Source organism: Aulonocara stuartgranti, assembly GCF_965226115.1.
Source record: "Aulonocara stuartgranti genome assembly, chromosome: 1".
Taxonomy (NCBI): Eukaryota; Metazoa; Chordata; class Actinopteri; order Cichliformes; family Cichlidae; genus Aulonocara; species Aulonocara stuartgranti.
In genome coordinates, this window is record NC_138939.1 from 6,775,001 (window position 1) to 6,792,450 (window position 17,450).

At 40.1% G+C, this 17,450-nt stretch overlaps 1 protein-coding gene across 2 annotated transcripts in view; it reads left to right on the plus strand.

Moving 5' to 3' along the window:
• The window catches only part of mrpl46 (mitochondrial ribosomal protein L46), a gene marked incomplete at its 5' end in the record, with an annotated part of 6,843 nt that extends 5,501 nt beyond the window's left edge, over positions 1–1,342 (plus strand). Inside the window, one exon of one of the 2 annotated variants that reach the window (XM_082529937.1) lies at positions 943–1,342. In XM_082529937.1, coding sequence (XP_082386063.1) covers positions 943–1,190 — 248 coding nt within the window. In that variant the 3' untranslated portion in view covers positions 1,191–1,342. The remainder of the gene's footprint in view (positions 1–942) is intronic. The other variant, XM_082529938.1, reaches the window with a different exon arrangement.
• Between the last annotated feature and the right edge of the window lie 16,108 nt (positions 1,343–17,450).

Consider the following 17,450-nt stretch of genomic DNA (forward strand, 5'->3'; position numbering starts at 1 on the left):
TTAAAATAAGTGTTAAGGGCAGGATTTGAGGTACTGTTAATATCCAAAATTATTGTCCACATGCTTCATTTGCTGCATTCTTACTGTATTAGCATCCTGATCTCTTTTGTTATAATGATCCAGCTTTATCCTAAGGATCTTTAAAGTCTGATGTGATCATTCATAAATTCATTATCCACAACAAGAGGTTTACTGTAAATCCCCTCTGAAAACTCATTTGCATACACCTCATAGAGCAGTGCTTGGCCCCGAGCTGTCATCTCTGCTAAGACGTCCACTGATCTCAGCCGTAGATTAGAGTCTGTTTCAGAAATAATAAGCAGACGATTTGACCAAAGTTAAGGGTGAGAGGTGAAGCTGATGACTAATGGCAGAAATATTCCCAGTCACCCAGTAATGATCCCTCACATTAAATATATTAACTGTCTGATTCTCAACATGTATCCAAGCTTTAAAGCATTTAAATAAGAGTCCACAGACTGACTGTACTAAACCATTTCACAACATTTCTCAAGCTATTAATGTGTCAGCTCCATCAATCACTTCCTAAGCCATTCCCCTGACAATAACATTTGGTAGAGGGTTTTATTTAAGGTGTCTTAGAGGAGCAGAAGTTGATCCATTTTTAATATAGCTGGACTCGGTGAGAATCTAACATGGCCGTGTTGTGCCTCACTCTGCACATTGAGCCAGCAGCGACCGTGGGGATTTACACGACATGACATTAGATTAAAAAGTGGGTTGTTGTCGCAGCACAGAAGAGAAACAGAATATGAGGGTGATGTAACACTTTAATTAGAGGAGTCAAACACTGATGATCCACAGGAATGCGACAACATAAAGCGGCACCATTAGAAAGTGTTAAAAGCTGCATAAAGGTTAGCAACATCTGCACTTTTGTTTCCATCTGCATGAACTCACAGCCTGTTTTCCTACCTGCAGCAGCTGGTTTCAAGGCGACTTTCCTTGGCAACGCCCCCTGCGGAGTGTACAAGTACAAACTGCCCAAAGCCATTCGGACAGAGAACTCAATCGGGACAAAAGTATTCTTCTTCAAAGCCATCCTGGCAGATGGTGCCCCTCCCAAAACCAAAAAAGCTCCTTTTCTGTGGGTGAAGAAGAGTGAACTGCAGAAATACCTCAAACCAGCGTACATGATGAAGGTCGAACGCTTCATCCTAGACTTGTGACACTTAAAGTTATACAGGGACATTGACTTACATTTATGAGCCCCAGAAAGTTACCTTTATTGCTTATCTGTCATCTTGTATCTCAGAATATCTTGTGACATGTCTGTATATTTCATTCTACAAATAAAGTGTTTTTTCACACTTGAACCAAAGTAATATCTACTTGATTGTAATGTTGTCCTGAGACTATGTGATATTTTTGTCTGTTAGGAGTATCTGCCTGGGACAAGTTTCAAAAGGTTTAGGGTAGATGTTACTTAAGTTAATTTTCACTAGATATACTACCTGATCAGGTATGTCATGGGAATGGAGGTGCTAAGTGGCGATTTACTGAAAAAGTAATGTAAATTTACAAGCATGGAAACGGACGCTAAGTGTGTGATATTGGCTGTCTTCAAGGTTCCACCTCGCTGCACACTAGCATCATCTGTGCCTACACATCATGCCATCACCAACAATGTTTTTTTCCTTGTACTGGTCATTCTCATAAAAGTAAATCATGTATGCCCCAGACAAATCTGAACGTGTTTTCTGGCAGAACATGGTGAGATGTCCTGGATTGGCTCATTTTGTGCACAAAGAAATGCTCTTAAGAACGGACCTAAACATAGACCAATGAGATGAAGATATCCTTTTCTTGGTTTGATTCCTGCCCTACAGATCACAACCCTCTAACCATCCCTCTAAGTAATACTATGAAATCAAGGCAAAAATGAAACTTAGGGGAAAAAAACAATAAAAAAAAAGCTTGAAAGTAACACCTGAAAGCAACTTTCAAAACAAAGTGCAATTCTTCAATGCTGATGCAAGTATTAAAATGAGGGCTATGATCTACCCACAGTGTCCTCCCTCAAGTACTATATCAGCCAATAGTAGGCCTCCAGAGATGATGTGTCATATCATTTATCACAGCTTGATAGCCTACACAGCTACAGACGGTCCTAATTAAGATTGCCCGTCATTCAATATGAAGAAGAGGATAGACACGGATTTCGTGGGTGCTGCAGGGAATATTTAGAGCCCAAACATTTGTCTAATAAATAAGCATGAATGCAGTAGAAGACTTGGTAGAAAGTATTTAATTTTCACACTGCCACAAAGTTTGTCAAAGAAGCAAGAAAATCTCACATGGGGCCCATTCCTTTTTTTCAGCAATGTGGTTATTATTTTTAAACTTGAATATAAAATACGATTTCATACAACCACTAAATCTTTTGGGGCAAATGTAATTATCCCCGCTACAAATACACAGACATGCATGCACACATAGTGCTGTGCAAATGTAGACAGGTGTGTGGAAAAAAATAAATGGAGTTCAAGAAGGACATTTATCTCAAACAGTCTCAAACCAATAATTTCTTCCAACCATTGGGTGAAATTTTCAACTTTAGAAGTGTTGTTTGCTTGGTTGCTAAATCCTTTCAATGCAAGCTTGCCTCTTTTTCTAGTTTAGAGCTTTCTCAATAACACAGTTTGGATTTTTTTTCTTTCAAAATTCATCCCAAAACACACTCGTGGGATTCAGTCTTGTGCAGAAAGTTTTGAACGTGAGAGCAGAAGTAATGCTGAAACACATCTGAGCTATTTAAGTCCAGAGGGTTATAAATTAATTAAAATTAATTTATCAATAGTGTGAACATGTGCCCCATGCATATTTAAAGAGGTGACTTCTCTAGACAAAAGACACAAAAGAGGACAGAAGATTAAATCATGCATGCATGTGTGTTGACTCATTAGTGAGAGTATTAAATGAGATTTTTTTTAATCAGCAAGAGAACAAATATTTGAAAAAGAGAGCAAAACAGGAGCTTTTCTTTAATATATTCCTTTACAACAGGGGTGTGTAACTCCAGTCCTCGAGAGCTACTGTCCTGCAGATTTTAGATGCATCCCTACTCCAACACAGCTGAATCAAATGACTGGATTACTTCTTCAGCATGCCATCGAGTCTGGTAAAGGCCTTGTAACAAGCAGTTCATTTGATTCAGGTGTGTCGGAACAGGGATGCATCTAAAAGCTGCAGGACAGTAGCTCTCGAGGACTGGAGTTGGACATGCCTGCTTTACATAAATGATAACGTTTGCACCACAAAATTTACCAGGATGCACAAACTGAAATGAATTTCCTTGCAGAAGGTTTCTCAGGCGCTCCACTTATGTTTCCACCTAATGTTTAAAAAGAAACCTAAGCCAACTCTTCCAAGTGAAAACTTTCCTTTCATTGAGAATGTCGTCGTAGTCCAAGTAGTCTATGAATTCTTTTTCCATTTGTTTTTATACAGACTACAGTATTAAAATATTTAGACTCATTGTTATTTTCCAATTGTGAATTTTACTACTCACCAACTTCCATCAATCTGGGCAGTGCTATAGCTAAGATTCAGCCTTTGATTATAACATGTAAAACCATTTAAAACATAATTTTAATATTTCATATATTATATATACATATTCATATATACATTATACATACTCACTTAAAGTTTGACTTTAATCAACTTTACCCAGTGCGTATCATAACTTATTCTGTATATAAGCATACTGATACTGAACACTGATATAGGACAATATTCAAATCATGACATTTTTTGCATTGCATCTAGTTTTATTTTAGGTTACGCATGAGTTTAGTTTTAATGGTCAAACCTAAATTTAAGATGCCCCAAACCCCTTAACTGTACAAGTGCTATTTTCAACATTTAGTAGTCACAGTTGACTGTAATTCAATTCCTTCCTCCTTCAAATGGGCAAGACAAACATTCAAGATAGCCACAAAGAAATCTTCCTTGTACAAATCCTGACACTTTGTCATTCACGTGTGTTCAGCTTTCAATTTCAGATATCCATAATTTCATTTTTGATATCCAGAATGTTCATTCTGACTCATCATTAATGGGAACAACTCTCATTTCAGATATCTACAAAGTTCCACTTGACATTTTACTTCATATATCAAAAACGAAACATTTCTCCAGATATCTGTAATGTAATCTTGAATGTTGATAATAGACAATGACTAGTTAAAATGACATTAAAAGGGAAAACCTAAACTCTGTGAGGGGGCTCTGTTATGCTGTCATGGTTTTGGTTCACCCATCCCCTGAGAGGAAAGGGAAAGGGGCTGCAAATCAATACAAAGTGGTTCAGACTGATTACCTTTATCTTATAATGAAGCATTTCTATCCTGCTGCGAGTGGTTTCCAGGACAACCATACGCTCAGTCATAGATCCACTGATGAATATAAACACGATAAAAGCACATGCTTTGTTCTTCAAAGTCACTAGATCTCAACTCAGCTGAACATCAAGAAATTTTGGATTGATATTATAGACAGCACTCTTCACCATCATCATCATCATCATGAAAACACCACATGAGGGAATATGTTTGGGAAGAATCGTCTTGGAGAATCAGTGCCAAAACTTACTTATGTAGCACATGGAGGTCCAAAACCTTATTAGGACACTTTATGCCGCTCTTTCCTTTAATTCCTCATTTGTCTGTACTTGGTTCCTGTGTCTTTGTGTTCTAGGGATGATGTATTGTTGCAATCCCATTCAAACTAATATTTACATAGTTGTCTTTTTGGTCGTGACTGCACTGATTGATTAATTTTGGCACTTGAGGCCCTCAGTGTCCCACAGCGTTCTTTTGTCCTGTCTTTGTCACAGATTTGGCGCCATATAAATAAAGTTTTGCCTTCAGAATGGCTTTAATTCTTCATGGCATTGACTCAACAAGATTCTGGAAACACTCCTCAGTGATTTTGATCCTTATTGACATGATAGCGTCACACAGTTGCTGCATTAGTGTCTCCTTCACTACACCCAAAAGGTGGTGCCTTATAAGTACAGGGAACTGTCATCTTCAAATAGCCATCAGAAGATGTGCACACTGTTGTCAGGAAAGGATGGGCATGGCCAATAAAAAATTATGTTTAATTGGTTCTGTGGGGCCCAAAGTGTGTCAAGAAAATGTCCCCCCACACTATTATGTCCCCACCAGCAACCTGAACCATTGATACAAAGCAGGGTGGATCCATGCTTTCTTGTTGTTTATGTCAAATTCTAACTCTACAATCTGAATGTTGCAACAGAAATTAAACTGATCAGAAAGAGCAACTTTTTTTTACAATCTTCTCTTATCCATTTTTTAAAAAGCCTGTGCAAACTGTAGCCTTGGTTTTTGGTCTTTAGGTGAAAAGAGTGACAATCAGGTTTGGCCTTCTATTGCTGCAGCCCATCTGCTTCAAGGTTCAGTGCTGTTCTGCATGCCTTCATTGTAACCCTTTCAGCTTGAAGCAGTTTGGGGATTCTCTTTTGACCTCTGACATCAACAAAGCAATGAGAGCATAGAGAAGTGCCTATCCCTAGGTATTTTGTCTCTCTTTTCTTTTTCTTTTCTTTTTTTTTTTTGCCGTTCTCTGTAAACTATAGAGATGGTTATGTGGGAAATCCCACAGATCAGCAGGTCCTGAAATACTCAGACCAGTCTTTATGGCACCATCAACCATGCCATGTTCAAAGTCACTTAAATCACCTTTCTTCCCCATTTTTGATACTCAGTTTGAACTTTAACAGGTCATCTCCACGATGTCTCCACTTAAGAAAGTGGCCAGTGAGCGTAATTTGATTAGGCTGGGGTTTTGGTGCCAATCCCATATTATTGAACTGTGAGTAGCTTCTCTCTCAGCTGGGTATCCTAACTTTGTTAGGAAGCTACTGGAGCAATATCACATCAGGTTCTAAGTCCCTTAAGGATTCCACATTCTAAGTTGTAAAAATAAGTGTAAAAGCTGGTGGGAGTGACTTGCAGTTGGCCGTTTTGCAGAGGTGGACACACATTTCCCAACAAAGACAAAATGTTTTGGAAAGATATGATCAAAACACCCACACAACACGAAAAAGCCATGACACAACAGTTTAAATACAACCCAGTGCCCACTCACATCAGTAATTTGTTCTAATGTTCACTTTTACTGCATTCATGGCACCTATTTTTAAAAAAGGGTTTGACATGACACACTAAAGACCTGCTACTGGCTGACTCATGCTGTGTTCAATTCAACTCAGAGGTCACAAATTCCAAAGTTAGACATGCCAAATTTTGAGCTCAAAGCTTTTCATCGCTTATTATGCCAGATGAAAAAATGCAAAAAAAAAAATAAAAAAATTAACTGCGAGCAGCTTAATATTAGTCGAGCTACATCAGTAGATTTTATGCATCAACAAAACAGAAGAGATTATATAATAGCTCTAAGAGGCTGTAACACACTGCAAGCACCATATTTGTTTCAGATATGCAGTATTCCTATAAAGCTTAGCAAAAGTTCATGTTTTGCATGTGGATGTTGTCTGCTTTTTGAAAAAGTGCAGATGCATCAAATTGGCCTTTAATTATTGGGGTCTGACTTGAAGAGCTGTTTCATTGCAAGTTGAATTGAGCACAGAAACATTACTTAATTACAGGGTATGATTCATAATTTAGTCCTGCTGCGTTCACAGTATTTTTTAGACCTTTTTTTGTCAGGCCCAGCCATCATTCAGAAATTCACTCATATGTTTCATAAATGCTTAAAAACGGGTCCTTGAAAATTGAGCACTGATTTGTGTTGCTGCAGTGTTGAGTGCACTCTTGATGCTGAACTGTGTGGGTCTGAAAGGCCCGCTGGAGATAAACTGATGAGCTTCAGATGCAACCAGGCTGTTCTGTCTAGCAGTAGATGGCAGTATTTGCACATCAGCCTCTGAGATGACTGTGAGAAGCAGTGTAATTAGGCCTGTGTGGTGACCTCAGAGGGGGACTGCAGAGTTTTTCTGATCAGTTTGGCTTCCTCTAACACATACTGAAAATATCCATCATATCAGGCTAATGTTCCTTTGGAATAGCTAGAACAATTCGTCTTAGGTAAGAGCATTCTGATGTTCCCGACCCATTCACTGCCTGCAACCAGCCTGTTCTGTCTATTTGTGTCTACTAGGACGGGATGTTATTAATGTTGTAGACATTGCCATTAGATTTTTCCATCTTTATTTTCAGGATTTGTTGAAAGTCAGCAGCCTGAGCTGTTTGTGAGAGTGCCTGAGTGCTATGTGAACCCGCTCTGACAGTCGAGATGAGGGATGCGAAGGTCAGGGCACGCTAAACAAGGCCGTTTCTAACTGTTGGACAATTCAGTTTGCACACAGAACCTTAGTGTTCTGAAGGACTGACATTAGCCCACTGCTACCCTCAGCCCAGTTGTAGTCATATCAATCACAGGCACAAAAAGAGAAACAGTGGATGCTTTAATCTCTAAGGGGAGTCACATGAAAGATCGTTATGCTTTTTGTATTGAAAAGCCCTTAGAGATCAGGAAAAGCTGACTTGGGAATCAGAAATTGCCAGTCTGAATCCAGAAACCATCAAAGCATTGCTAGTAACCATAGAAATCTTTTAATCACTTATGAGTCATTTTTGTTCCCCAAACAATGTCAAGGTGCCCCCAGACTAAAGCAGTAAACTACCACTTGCTGTTGAGGCAGTCTGGGACATGGATGAACTCTGAATTCAAAACAAGTTGGGAATAAAGGGCCAGCCCATCGGTTTGTAACCGTAACCGTAGGACAGAAAACCAGGATGTGCCTTCTCCTTCAATTTTAGAGATCCCTAGCTGTATGGAGATGTAGAAGAACACTTCTAGGGGGCACTTCTTTTATTTTACACTAGCCTGAGTTTGCAAAGTGCTACTGAGCACAGTGAAAACAGCTGCACGATGTCTTCCATGTTACTGGAGCAATCACTGGAATTAGGGTGATTGCTGAATTAGGAGGGTCTGGGAGGATCTAACTGAAATGTAGAACAGAGGTGCATTATTTAAAGTGTACAAATAAAAGAATTTCCACCTCGCAGAATCTTTATGGAAGCATAAAAAAGCTTGGGAGCTTCAGGAAAAGGATTTGAATATTGATCAATAATTAATAAATAAAAGGAATGATTAATAATACATCTTCCAACCTCTCACAGGTATTATTAAAAGGGTACTCCAATATGTAACATTGAAGCTGCCAGTATTGTGTTGAGCCCTGTCATGCTATGGACACTGACCCTCTGAGGCTATCATATAAATTTGTAACACTGTTAAGTTGGTAGTGGATACTTTGGGGCCTGCAGGTTATGATGTGGGCCCTCTGTGGGTCCACCTGGTGCATCAAGCAGATGGGGATGAACTCTGAACTGGGGTGTCGAGGGTCACTCAACATTTTTGGCTGTAGTCAGGTTTCTTGAGCCATTCCTGATTAGTCTTTGAAGGGTGAATGGCACGTTGTCCAGCTCGAGGAGAAAGCTGCCGTGTGTATGTGTGGTTGATGAAAAATGTTTAACTGATAGATCAGATCCACATGAATACTGATGACCAATGTTATTCATGTCACCAGATTTCAAACTGATAAACAATGAAGAAAACGATTTTTAACAGTACATTAGGTTTCCCAAAACTTTTATATTCCCACTTGCACATTTTCCTTGCCTGGTTAATAACCATTTTTCTCACCTGCCACACCTCAGTTCGTAGGTTACTTGTTCTAATTTGTAATCTTTAAAACAAATTTTACAATCCTGATCACCAGCATCACTTAAATATTCCTCCAGACACAAAAGAGACATTATATAACTGCTTTCTAAGGAAGTGAGTGTAGTAGTTTCCACATTAGTTAATTGTCTTGTATCGTATGAGACATGCAAACGTCAGAACACCTGGAGAGGCAGAGGTGGAGGATCATAACTTTCCTCCACTAAAGAGTCTCACTTCCTCATCTTGCCAGAGGCGAGTCAACAGTCTTGCTCTTCATCCAGACACAAAGATAGCACTGGGATAACAAAAATCAAAGAAAAGGTCTTGCAGTTTTTCACCACTGGAAACGGAAAAAGAGAAGCAGAAAATGTAGAGGGTGAGGTTCGTATCTCAGAGGTGGCCGATGGCAGCTTTTCAACCCCTGCTGCAGGTTTTGAAACTGCTGCACACAGAGCAGGAGATGTTACTACTGCCGCTACACTGTTATATTCACACTGGCCTCGTTCTGACTGGGGATTTCAAACTGATTCCAAAGCAGCCACTGAATTTTTTAACCTTATTCTTTTGGTCCTTTGAAGTTCAATGCACAGAGCGAAGCACTGCCAGGCTGAGGGGCTCAGATCCATTGGGGTGACCTGGTCTAATAATAGTACACTCACTTGTGGCACTTTCAGGCACTATCAGGGGTAAAAGCCTCCACAAAATGGCATACTTCATCTTCATCTTCAGTGACACCCGTGGCAGATTGGATGTGACATTATGCTTACGTGTTGCAAAACAATACTTATTTAAATAACTGTGGAAAAAAAAAAACATGTGCAGATAAACTGCCAGCAGTTTGGCAGGGCAGTAAAAATGTGCTCACAGCAAATAGCACACAGTCAAACTTCTCCACTCTGACTCGTCAGTGTCATCTCTAGTTATAAACAATGCCTGGCTCCAGAAGACAGCAGCCATCTGCGGAAAACAGAGCAGCTCTGGAGTCAACCTGACTTAGTGAGGATAAAGGGCAGCTTCACATCTCCACTCAAATAGAATAACAGCAACCCTCAGCTGTGTTTACACACTGCTGCCTTTTTTCTATTTTATGCAAATCTCTTGTGACTGAGTGGGATGTAAGCAGACCAGTCATTCACAGCAGCTTACCAAAACATTTGATAAAGAAGCTTATTAAGACTCTTTATTTAACACACAATAAAGGCACAGAAACATGAAGGTAAAGGAGTGTTGCCCTGAGCAGGGCTTCTGGATCTGAGATGGACCACCTTAAGCGCCTTAACCACCACCCTCCTTCATTCCACTCTCCCAGCATGCACCTCTACCAGCACTGCACTGTATTTCTTACCCTTAATCATTAAGTGACAGTCAGCTAAGCACACACTTCTAGCCCCATCCTGCTTTGCCTTTATGCAGCTGCAAACAGTGAATCAGGCGTCTGCTGAGGGAGTTTTTCCTTTTTGTTAACCACCATTAAAGTGCATTCACTCACCACTGCTTACCTAAGCATCTTATTGAGTGGTGCAAGCATAGAAACATATAAAGATAAATAAACTGATTGAACTTATGCATTAGTCCTCCACTGGAGCCAGCCAGGCCACTTACTGCCCTGAGAACAATCCACTATGAACAAGTGCGATAATGTGTAATTTAAAGAAATACACTAAAACTTGAACTAAAAAACCTTCCAGGTGGAGAGAAAAATGACCTGATAACATTTCTTGAAGCCAGTATGAAACGTGGTCAGGGTAAAACAATATCTGACCTTGAAACTAACAAGTGTCAAGGTCCCAGCTTCTTGTTTAGGGTTTGTGAAGTTCTGGTTCCTGTTTTGATTTTATTCTTATTCCTTCTTGTGCTTCCAGCATCCTCCGATTCTACTCTCTGTGTTGTTTATGTGTTTTCATCTTCCTGCACTTCCTGTGCACTCTGTCTTTATCTCCTCTCCTTTGTGATTGCTTTTCCTGCATTAATTGTATCCAACTGGGCCCCGTTCATGCCTGTCTCCCCTCCTGTTATCAGTCCTTTCTGTTATAATAGTTCTGTCTTCTACTTTGTCAAGATGTCTGTTTATTCTCCCTATGTGGGATCTGGATTCCAGGGCCCTGTACTATGAAACAAATTCAACATACCCTGGGTATCTTTTCATTATCTGTGATAATCTTAACATTGGATATCAACTTGATAAGTCAACCCAGGGTTTTCCCTGTGTGTTCCCATTAAAGGGGTGGTGTTAACAGCATCTAACCAATCACAGGCATTAATGAAAATACTGCAGCTAATTTTTCAAAGATACAATAACTATAATATTACAGAAATATGAACAAGTTAAACACACAGACTAAAAGCAACAAAGCAGCAACACTACAAACAAAGGAGTGTGCATTAAAAACGCTTTATAAAAGCTTGAGCTTGAAATGTTTTAGTCAGTAAGATAAGAGACAAGCCACCATATTAATAGTTCAGTGTATTTGAAGCTAGCAAGAAAAGCCAGCAAAAATGCTGACTGTAAGTTGACAGACTTGTCAATATCACAGCTTTCCCATTCAGACAAAGGAGAGACTGGAAGATAATTTAAACAAGAATGTCATTAAATAAATGTTTAAAAGACAGTTTTAAACATTTATTCCTTCAGCTTTAACCTTAGTAATGTTTAATGATCTCAGAGTAGAGAAGAAACTTAAAAACAAACTCAAAACATAGCCTTGGACTAAGCTACATGCTAATTTGAAGTCCACAAGTTCAAAAAGGTGTCCTGCCTTGGGGTAATTACAACCCTTGTGAAACTTGTTTGCAGCCAACCGAAATAAAGGTACATTTAAGAATCTATATATATTACTGTTGCTCACTGGGGAAACACAAAGACATTAGATGTTATTAGAAAATGTTATTAAAAAAATGCCATGGTAACTTATGCCGTGAACATAACCTGCTCTGGAGCAGTTACCATGGCGATCTACGCTGGTAAAAAGTGATTCAACTTCGTCATCCTGAAAACCCAGGGTTAACCCTGAAGTTACCTGGACAAGATGAAATCCTGCTTCGTAGTACAGGCATACTAGTACATTGCTTCCTTATTCCCTGTTTGTTTACCTGTTTGTGGAATTTTATTTTATTTTGTTTTTTTGCTACAGGCCAGTAAAAGCTCATTTTTTAAATTTACTTTGCCTGCCTCTTTGTCCTGCATGTGGATCCTCTCATCACCTCATTTCAAATGAGGTGAAAATCCATGAATGAAAATTCATGGAGCTGCACTAAAAGAAGGATGGTAAAAAGGAGACTGGGTTTCAAAGTTTTGATGATGCAGAACCAGTTTAGCAAGCTGGCGTATGATTTAGGGCAGCATGAATCAAGCAGTTTTAGTCTGTGCTTGTAATGTGTCTGATCAGAGGTTGGCGTATTTACACAGTGCAGATTTCTAGCAGCAGCAATATTTATCAGTGTTGGAAAGGTTTAATAAGCTGTTCTAACCAGAACAAAAGACATGGAATCGAAGAGAATTGCTCCTCTTATCCTGTTATCATGCTGCTCATAAACTGTTGATAAATGAAAAAATTGGTTGAACACTTTTTTCCCTTGTTGTGTTTGCAGGCCACAACATGTTTCTAGGGGCCTTCACTGGCCTCCAGGTCACACTTTGAGGACCCTATTTTTCTTTGATCACATTGCATATTCCAACCCTTTACAAATTAAAATGAATTCATCTATTTGTTAATAAAAGAAAAACACTTGCAGGTATAGTTTGATCAGACTTGATTGACAGTGACTTTGGGATTACGTGACATCTCTGTTCTTCTACCTGTAATCCATCCACTTCAAACCAGTGAGTGAAGGCTTAAATCTTTCCTGTGAAAGAAGTGAAGCTGGTCTAACTTTGGCAGAAAATGTCATGTCATAGCTTACAGTATGAAGTTGATTAAGAGAGTATGTAGGAACACCATAAATCTGGACTAAAGGTTTAGACAACCTTGATAAAAGACAAATACTTTAAAGCACTTGTGTCATGAAAATTATGAGATGGCATGCTTTAATTTCCTCTTTTTTCCCATTTTAAACGGTCATTTTTGTCAGGTGTTTGTACTTCAGCTGTCAGACTCAGCTACCGACTGCAGCTCGATTTAGACAATATGAAACGAATGCAGTAAGCACTGTACTTTTTTAACTGCCAGAATGGCAGACTGGGGGAGGAGGAGGAAGAGGTGGGGCGGGGTGTTGTAGACTGTGATGGCTAGAATCTGTGAGCGAGCGGGAGGTGATGTGAGCCATCTGAACCTTTAGTCTACCATCCATCAGAGCCAGAGAGACACCAACAAGGGCAAGCAAACAGAGATAAACAAAGAAATGTATTGTGCGGCGACCCATTGCTCTCTCTACGGTCTGTCCTGACGCAGAGATGTGATTTCTCTCCATCCAGTGGCTGGGAAAGCATCTTCATCTCCAATCACACACATGCCGTCAAAGTAGAGTATGCTTTCCTGGATGAAAAGTCGTGGTGTTCTTCAGTGTGGCATAAGTGATTCTGCGGCTTGTCACAGCTTTCATCCCTGAAATAGACCTTTACAGGATTTGATGTATATTTGAATAACACACTGAAGCCCTATCTTCTTTGTTCTGTGTAAATTATATCCCCATTTTGCAATAGTACAAAGCAAATGCATTTTAGAATAGTATTCAATAAAATGAACTGTTTGATACTGGGACAACATAATCTTCCTACGAAAAGAGATTTATATTTTCACATTTTATAATATCAGATTCCAGATCAGGGACTGGAAAGGATCATGCATCCAAACCAAAAAACAGGTTTTTGCTAACATGTGCACCATTTATGTTTAATAATGTTAGCTAGATAGTGTGTAACTGACATTAATCAATGCAACCGCACAGAGATTTCATTCATTTGTAACTCTTATGCCTCTTCCTAGAGTGGCTGAGATTCAACATGAAAGTAACCCGCCTCCCCTAAGAAGCAGAGCAAATATAACCCCAACCAAAATCATGAAAAATACAACTTGTCTCTCTGCATAAAATTAAAAAGAAATGGCAGCTCACCCTACAAATTCCTGAAAGCTAACAAAATCCCTTTTCATACATGCACACCTTTTGTTAATGTGACAGCATCTGATCCTGTCAGGTTTGCGCCTGAACGTGCACCCTTGTTACTTTTCGCAGTGGAAAATCTCCCCAGGTCAGACCAAGCAACAATTACGTATCACTTTCAGCACAATGCAAGTCTGAATGCATGCAGTGACATTAACAGATGGGCATGTACAAGATTACGAATATGCGCGTCCCTTCTGCATCATTATTTGTTCAGCTTACTAAGCCAGCTTTATGAAAAATATACAGGTGGACACAGAAAACACAAATTACACAGGTACCATGATACAGCTGTATCTTTCGCAATAGGAACAGTTGCTTTTCCAGGTGTAAGGAAAATTGTTGGAAAAAATAAAGAATAAATGAATGAAAAGCTACATTTATGAGAGGCATCTGAGTCAACAGGAGGCGGATTGGATGGTGGGTGTAAGAACACAATGATTCTCACACCAGAGGCTGGTGTTTGCAGCCATAGTTCTTTTTACGGTTTGGCTTAGACAATAACAATCAAGGTAATACTGAGGTCATTACAGTTTTGCAAGAAAACATAATTGTTAGTGATCACTGCTGAATCAGTATCTGTGTATTTACACGTATCATTATGTTGATAGTAAACAGAATCTGGCTGCAGTTATGTGTCTTTCCTTTCTCCTACACAAATATTCTTCATTGTAAAAAAGTACAGAGGACACTAGAACTATGAAACAGCTTAAGTAGAAATATGTTTCGGGAAAAGACAAAGTATGTTTTATATTTTAAATTTGGCAAAGTAGCCACTGTGTGCCTTTACGACAGCTTTGCACACTCTAGTCGAAAGTACACAGCTGGAAGTGTGCCGAGGTATTGTTGGCATGGAGCAAAAACACCCCGATGCTGTAATAAGACATAATAGTGGTGCTCAGCTGAGTAAAATGAAAAGCCAGTTGAAAATATTCAATAACTTTAGCTCTACATTTGAAGTTTCTTCAAGTGTAGTTGCAAAAAAAGTAAAACTATGTGATGAAACCGCCGCAGGAAAGGAAGACCAAGAGTTTCAGAAGTTAATCAGAATTAGGGGCCTCAGAAATAATTAACACCAACTCAGCCTTCCTAGGGTTCAGCAGGCACATCTCAGCATTCGATGTAGGAAACAGTAAAGAGGTTTGTTTTATGCCTAAGGGTCCAAAAAAGGAAGAGCTCAGCAGGTGGGACCTCTGTGGACAGGGGTTGTTCTGCTGCATCAGATGCTTGAATGATTTGGGATTCACAGAGTTTGGAGGCTAAATCACTTTGTTGTAGGTGTTTGTTGTCTTCCTCAAGCCAGTTCTGAGCAGTTTTTGCTGGGTGTTGGATGCTACTTTAGTCTGTGTCATTGCCAACGATGTTTGGGTGGGTGGTAAATGTCAATGTAAAATCTTTGTTTCTCAGAAGAACATTGCAACACTGCAACTAGGTGCCCAGTGTTGTTCACCTTAACTGTCACTGGTTTTAATGTGGTTCCGGTTCAGTCTCTATAATCATAGATCATATGAGGATCAAAAATAAGCATAAATTAGGTTTTCTTCCAGACTATATTTCTTAAGCTATAAAGTGCTTGTTTTTTTAAATGAGGTGAGCTTAATGTTGAAAAATGCAAATGTGCGAACATAAATTTATGAGAACCGATTTAAATGCCACAGAGTTAGTGTACTGTGATGCCTTTCCTCTAGTTGAAGCAATGCATTAAATCATCAGATTAAATGTTTCATATTTCACTTTTGGCTGTTCCTGCTTTGTATAAGTCCAGCTCGAGTGAGTCTGCATGTATCAGGAAAGAGTGAGAGATTGTCGGAATGGAACAGTTGGAGACGGCAGACGCTCCTCCTGCTTCCTCCTGTCCCAGTCTCCACTCTGCAGGAGGAAGCTTTAGTCCTCTACACCTTCGTCTCTCTTTCCTTCTCACCCTCCCTCTTCCCATGCCTTCATCTGAAGCTGTGTTTTTGTCCCTTATTTGCAATACAAATATTGTCTCCTCTGACGTGACTTTGTTAACCCTGCACATGTCATGTCATTTGTCCTTTCATGTATATGTTGCCATTCATGCATCTGAACAACTGTCACTGTAAAATGGATACATATTTGCTAAAATATTAGCATCTTTTCCACTTTCCATTTTTTTCTTCTGTGATTCCTTATTCATTTCTTCCCTCTTATCCCTCTCTGCCTCATCCCCTATACACATACACAGAGATCCGTTCAAACTGTGTCTGGCAGGCAGACCTCCGGCCCGCAGGGCGAGTCCTCCTCCCCTCTTCCGACTGTCTGGATCTGCCGCCTCCTTCGTATTGCCCAGATCCTTCCCCTTCTTCCTGGGAGCTGTCACTCCAAAACAGACTGTAGAGTAGTTTTGGTAGTGTGGGGGTGGCAGTAGAGGATGGATGGACGGATGACAAATGGGGTGTTGGGTTTGGAGGCGGGGTGAGGAAAAAGAGAGTGTGAATGGACAGCAGGAGGTTTAAGGTCACATCCTGCTGTTCGGTAAAGATGGCATCGTGTCAGGGAGGCTGACCCCTTTCGCTGACTTCCTCCATCACATCATCCGCTCACAGCACATGTCCTCCTCCCCTTTTCCAGCCTGCAGGCCCTTTGATTGGCTGGTCGGGTTAGTGGTTCACTACCACCCACCAGCTGGATGAGTGTCATCTCACACCCAGGTCACTGGTAGCATATGGAAAGAAGGCTGGAACAAGTTCATGGGTTCGGTGCTGTATAATAGTGTATAACGAGAGGAGGAGACGGCAGTTGATCAAAAAGCTACAAATGTAGAACAACTGCCAAAACAAAATCAAATGAAACCCAATCAGATAAGTGGTTTACAGTTTAAATATTAATATGTGTATGTGCATATCTGAAGGTTTTCACACATACACCGACATGCACTATGTTCATTGATTTGTGTGGGTATTTTGTTGGCAGTGGCCTGTGAAGGGGCGAGTCCCCTTCTAAAGACCTTTCTGATGACGATCAATGGTCCCTGAGGAATTTCTGAGCCAATCTTATTTGGCAGCAGCAACCATCCCAAGTCCCTTGAGATTGGGGGGACAACAGCTGTTGCAGCAGGGCCAAACATCTGGCAGAGAAAGGTAGGAAAGTCAAAGCCTTGTCCCAAAGGTTGTTAGGAGAGTTGGTGGCACTGCGGATCATGTAAAATGGAGCTGTCATTGTTAACATAGACTGCAAACAGCAAGGCGCACTACTCCCCAGACGGAGGAGTCATCTGCATCTTTCCTTCAAAGTGCTGTTGAACATTTCTGCAATGATGAAAGACACAGCAGATTTGATAGGAAGGCCTGAGGGACAATGTTTTACTGCATTGCATAGTGCATGCATAGTGGCAGCCGGTGTATAAGACCCATTTTTTAAACTGTCTGTCTGTCTGTCTGCTGCACTTGAGCTACAATACCGTTTCTCAGTTTCTTTCCCAAGAGTAATCAGGTAATGAGGAAGAACAGTTATGTACTATTCATATGTTTTAACTTCAGTAAGGCATCTATGCCTTTCAGATCCTTTCCGAGTCAATTAGGTCACGTGAGACTCATCACAGTTACAAGAAGAAAGGCGTGATTTGTTGTGAACAAAACCTGTGATGGCAT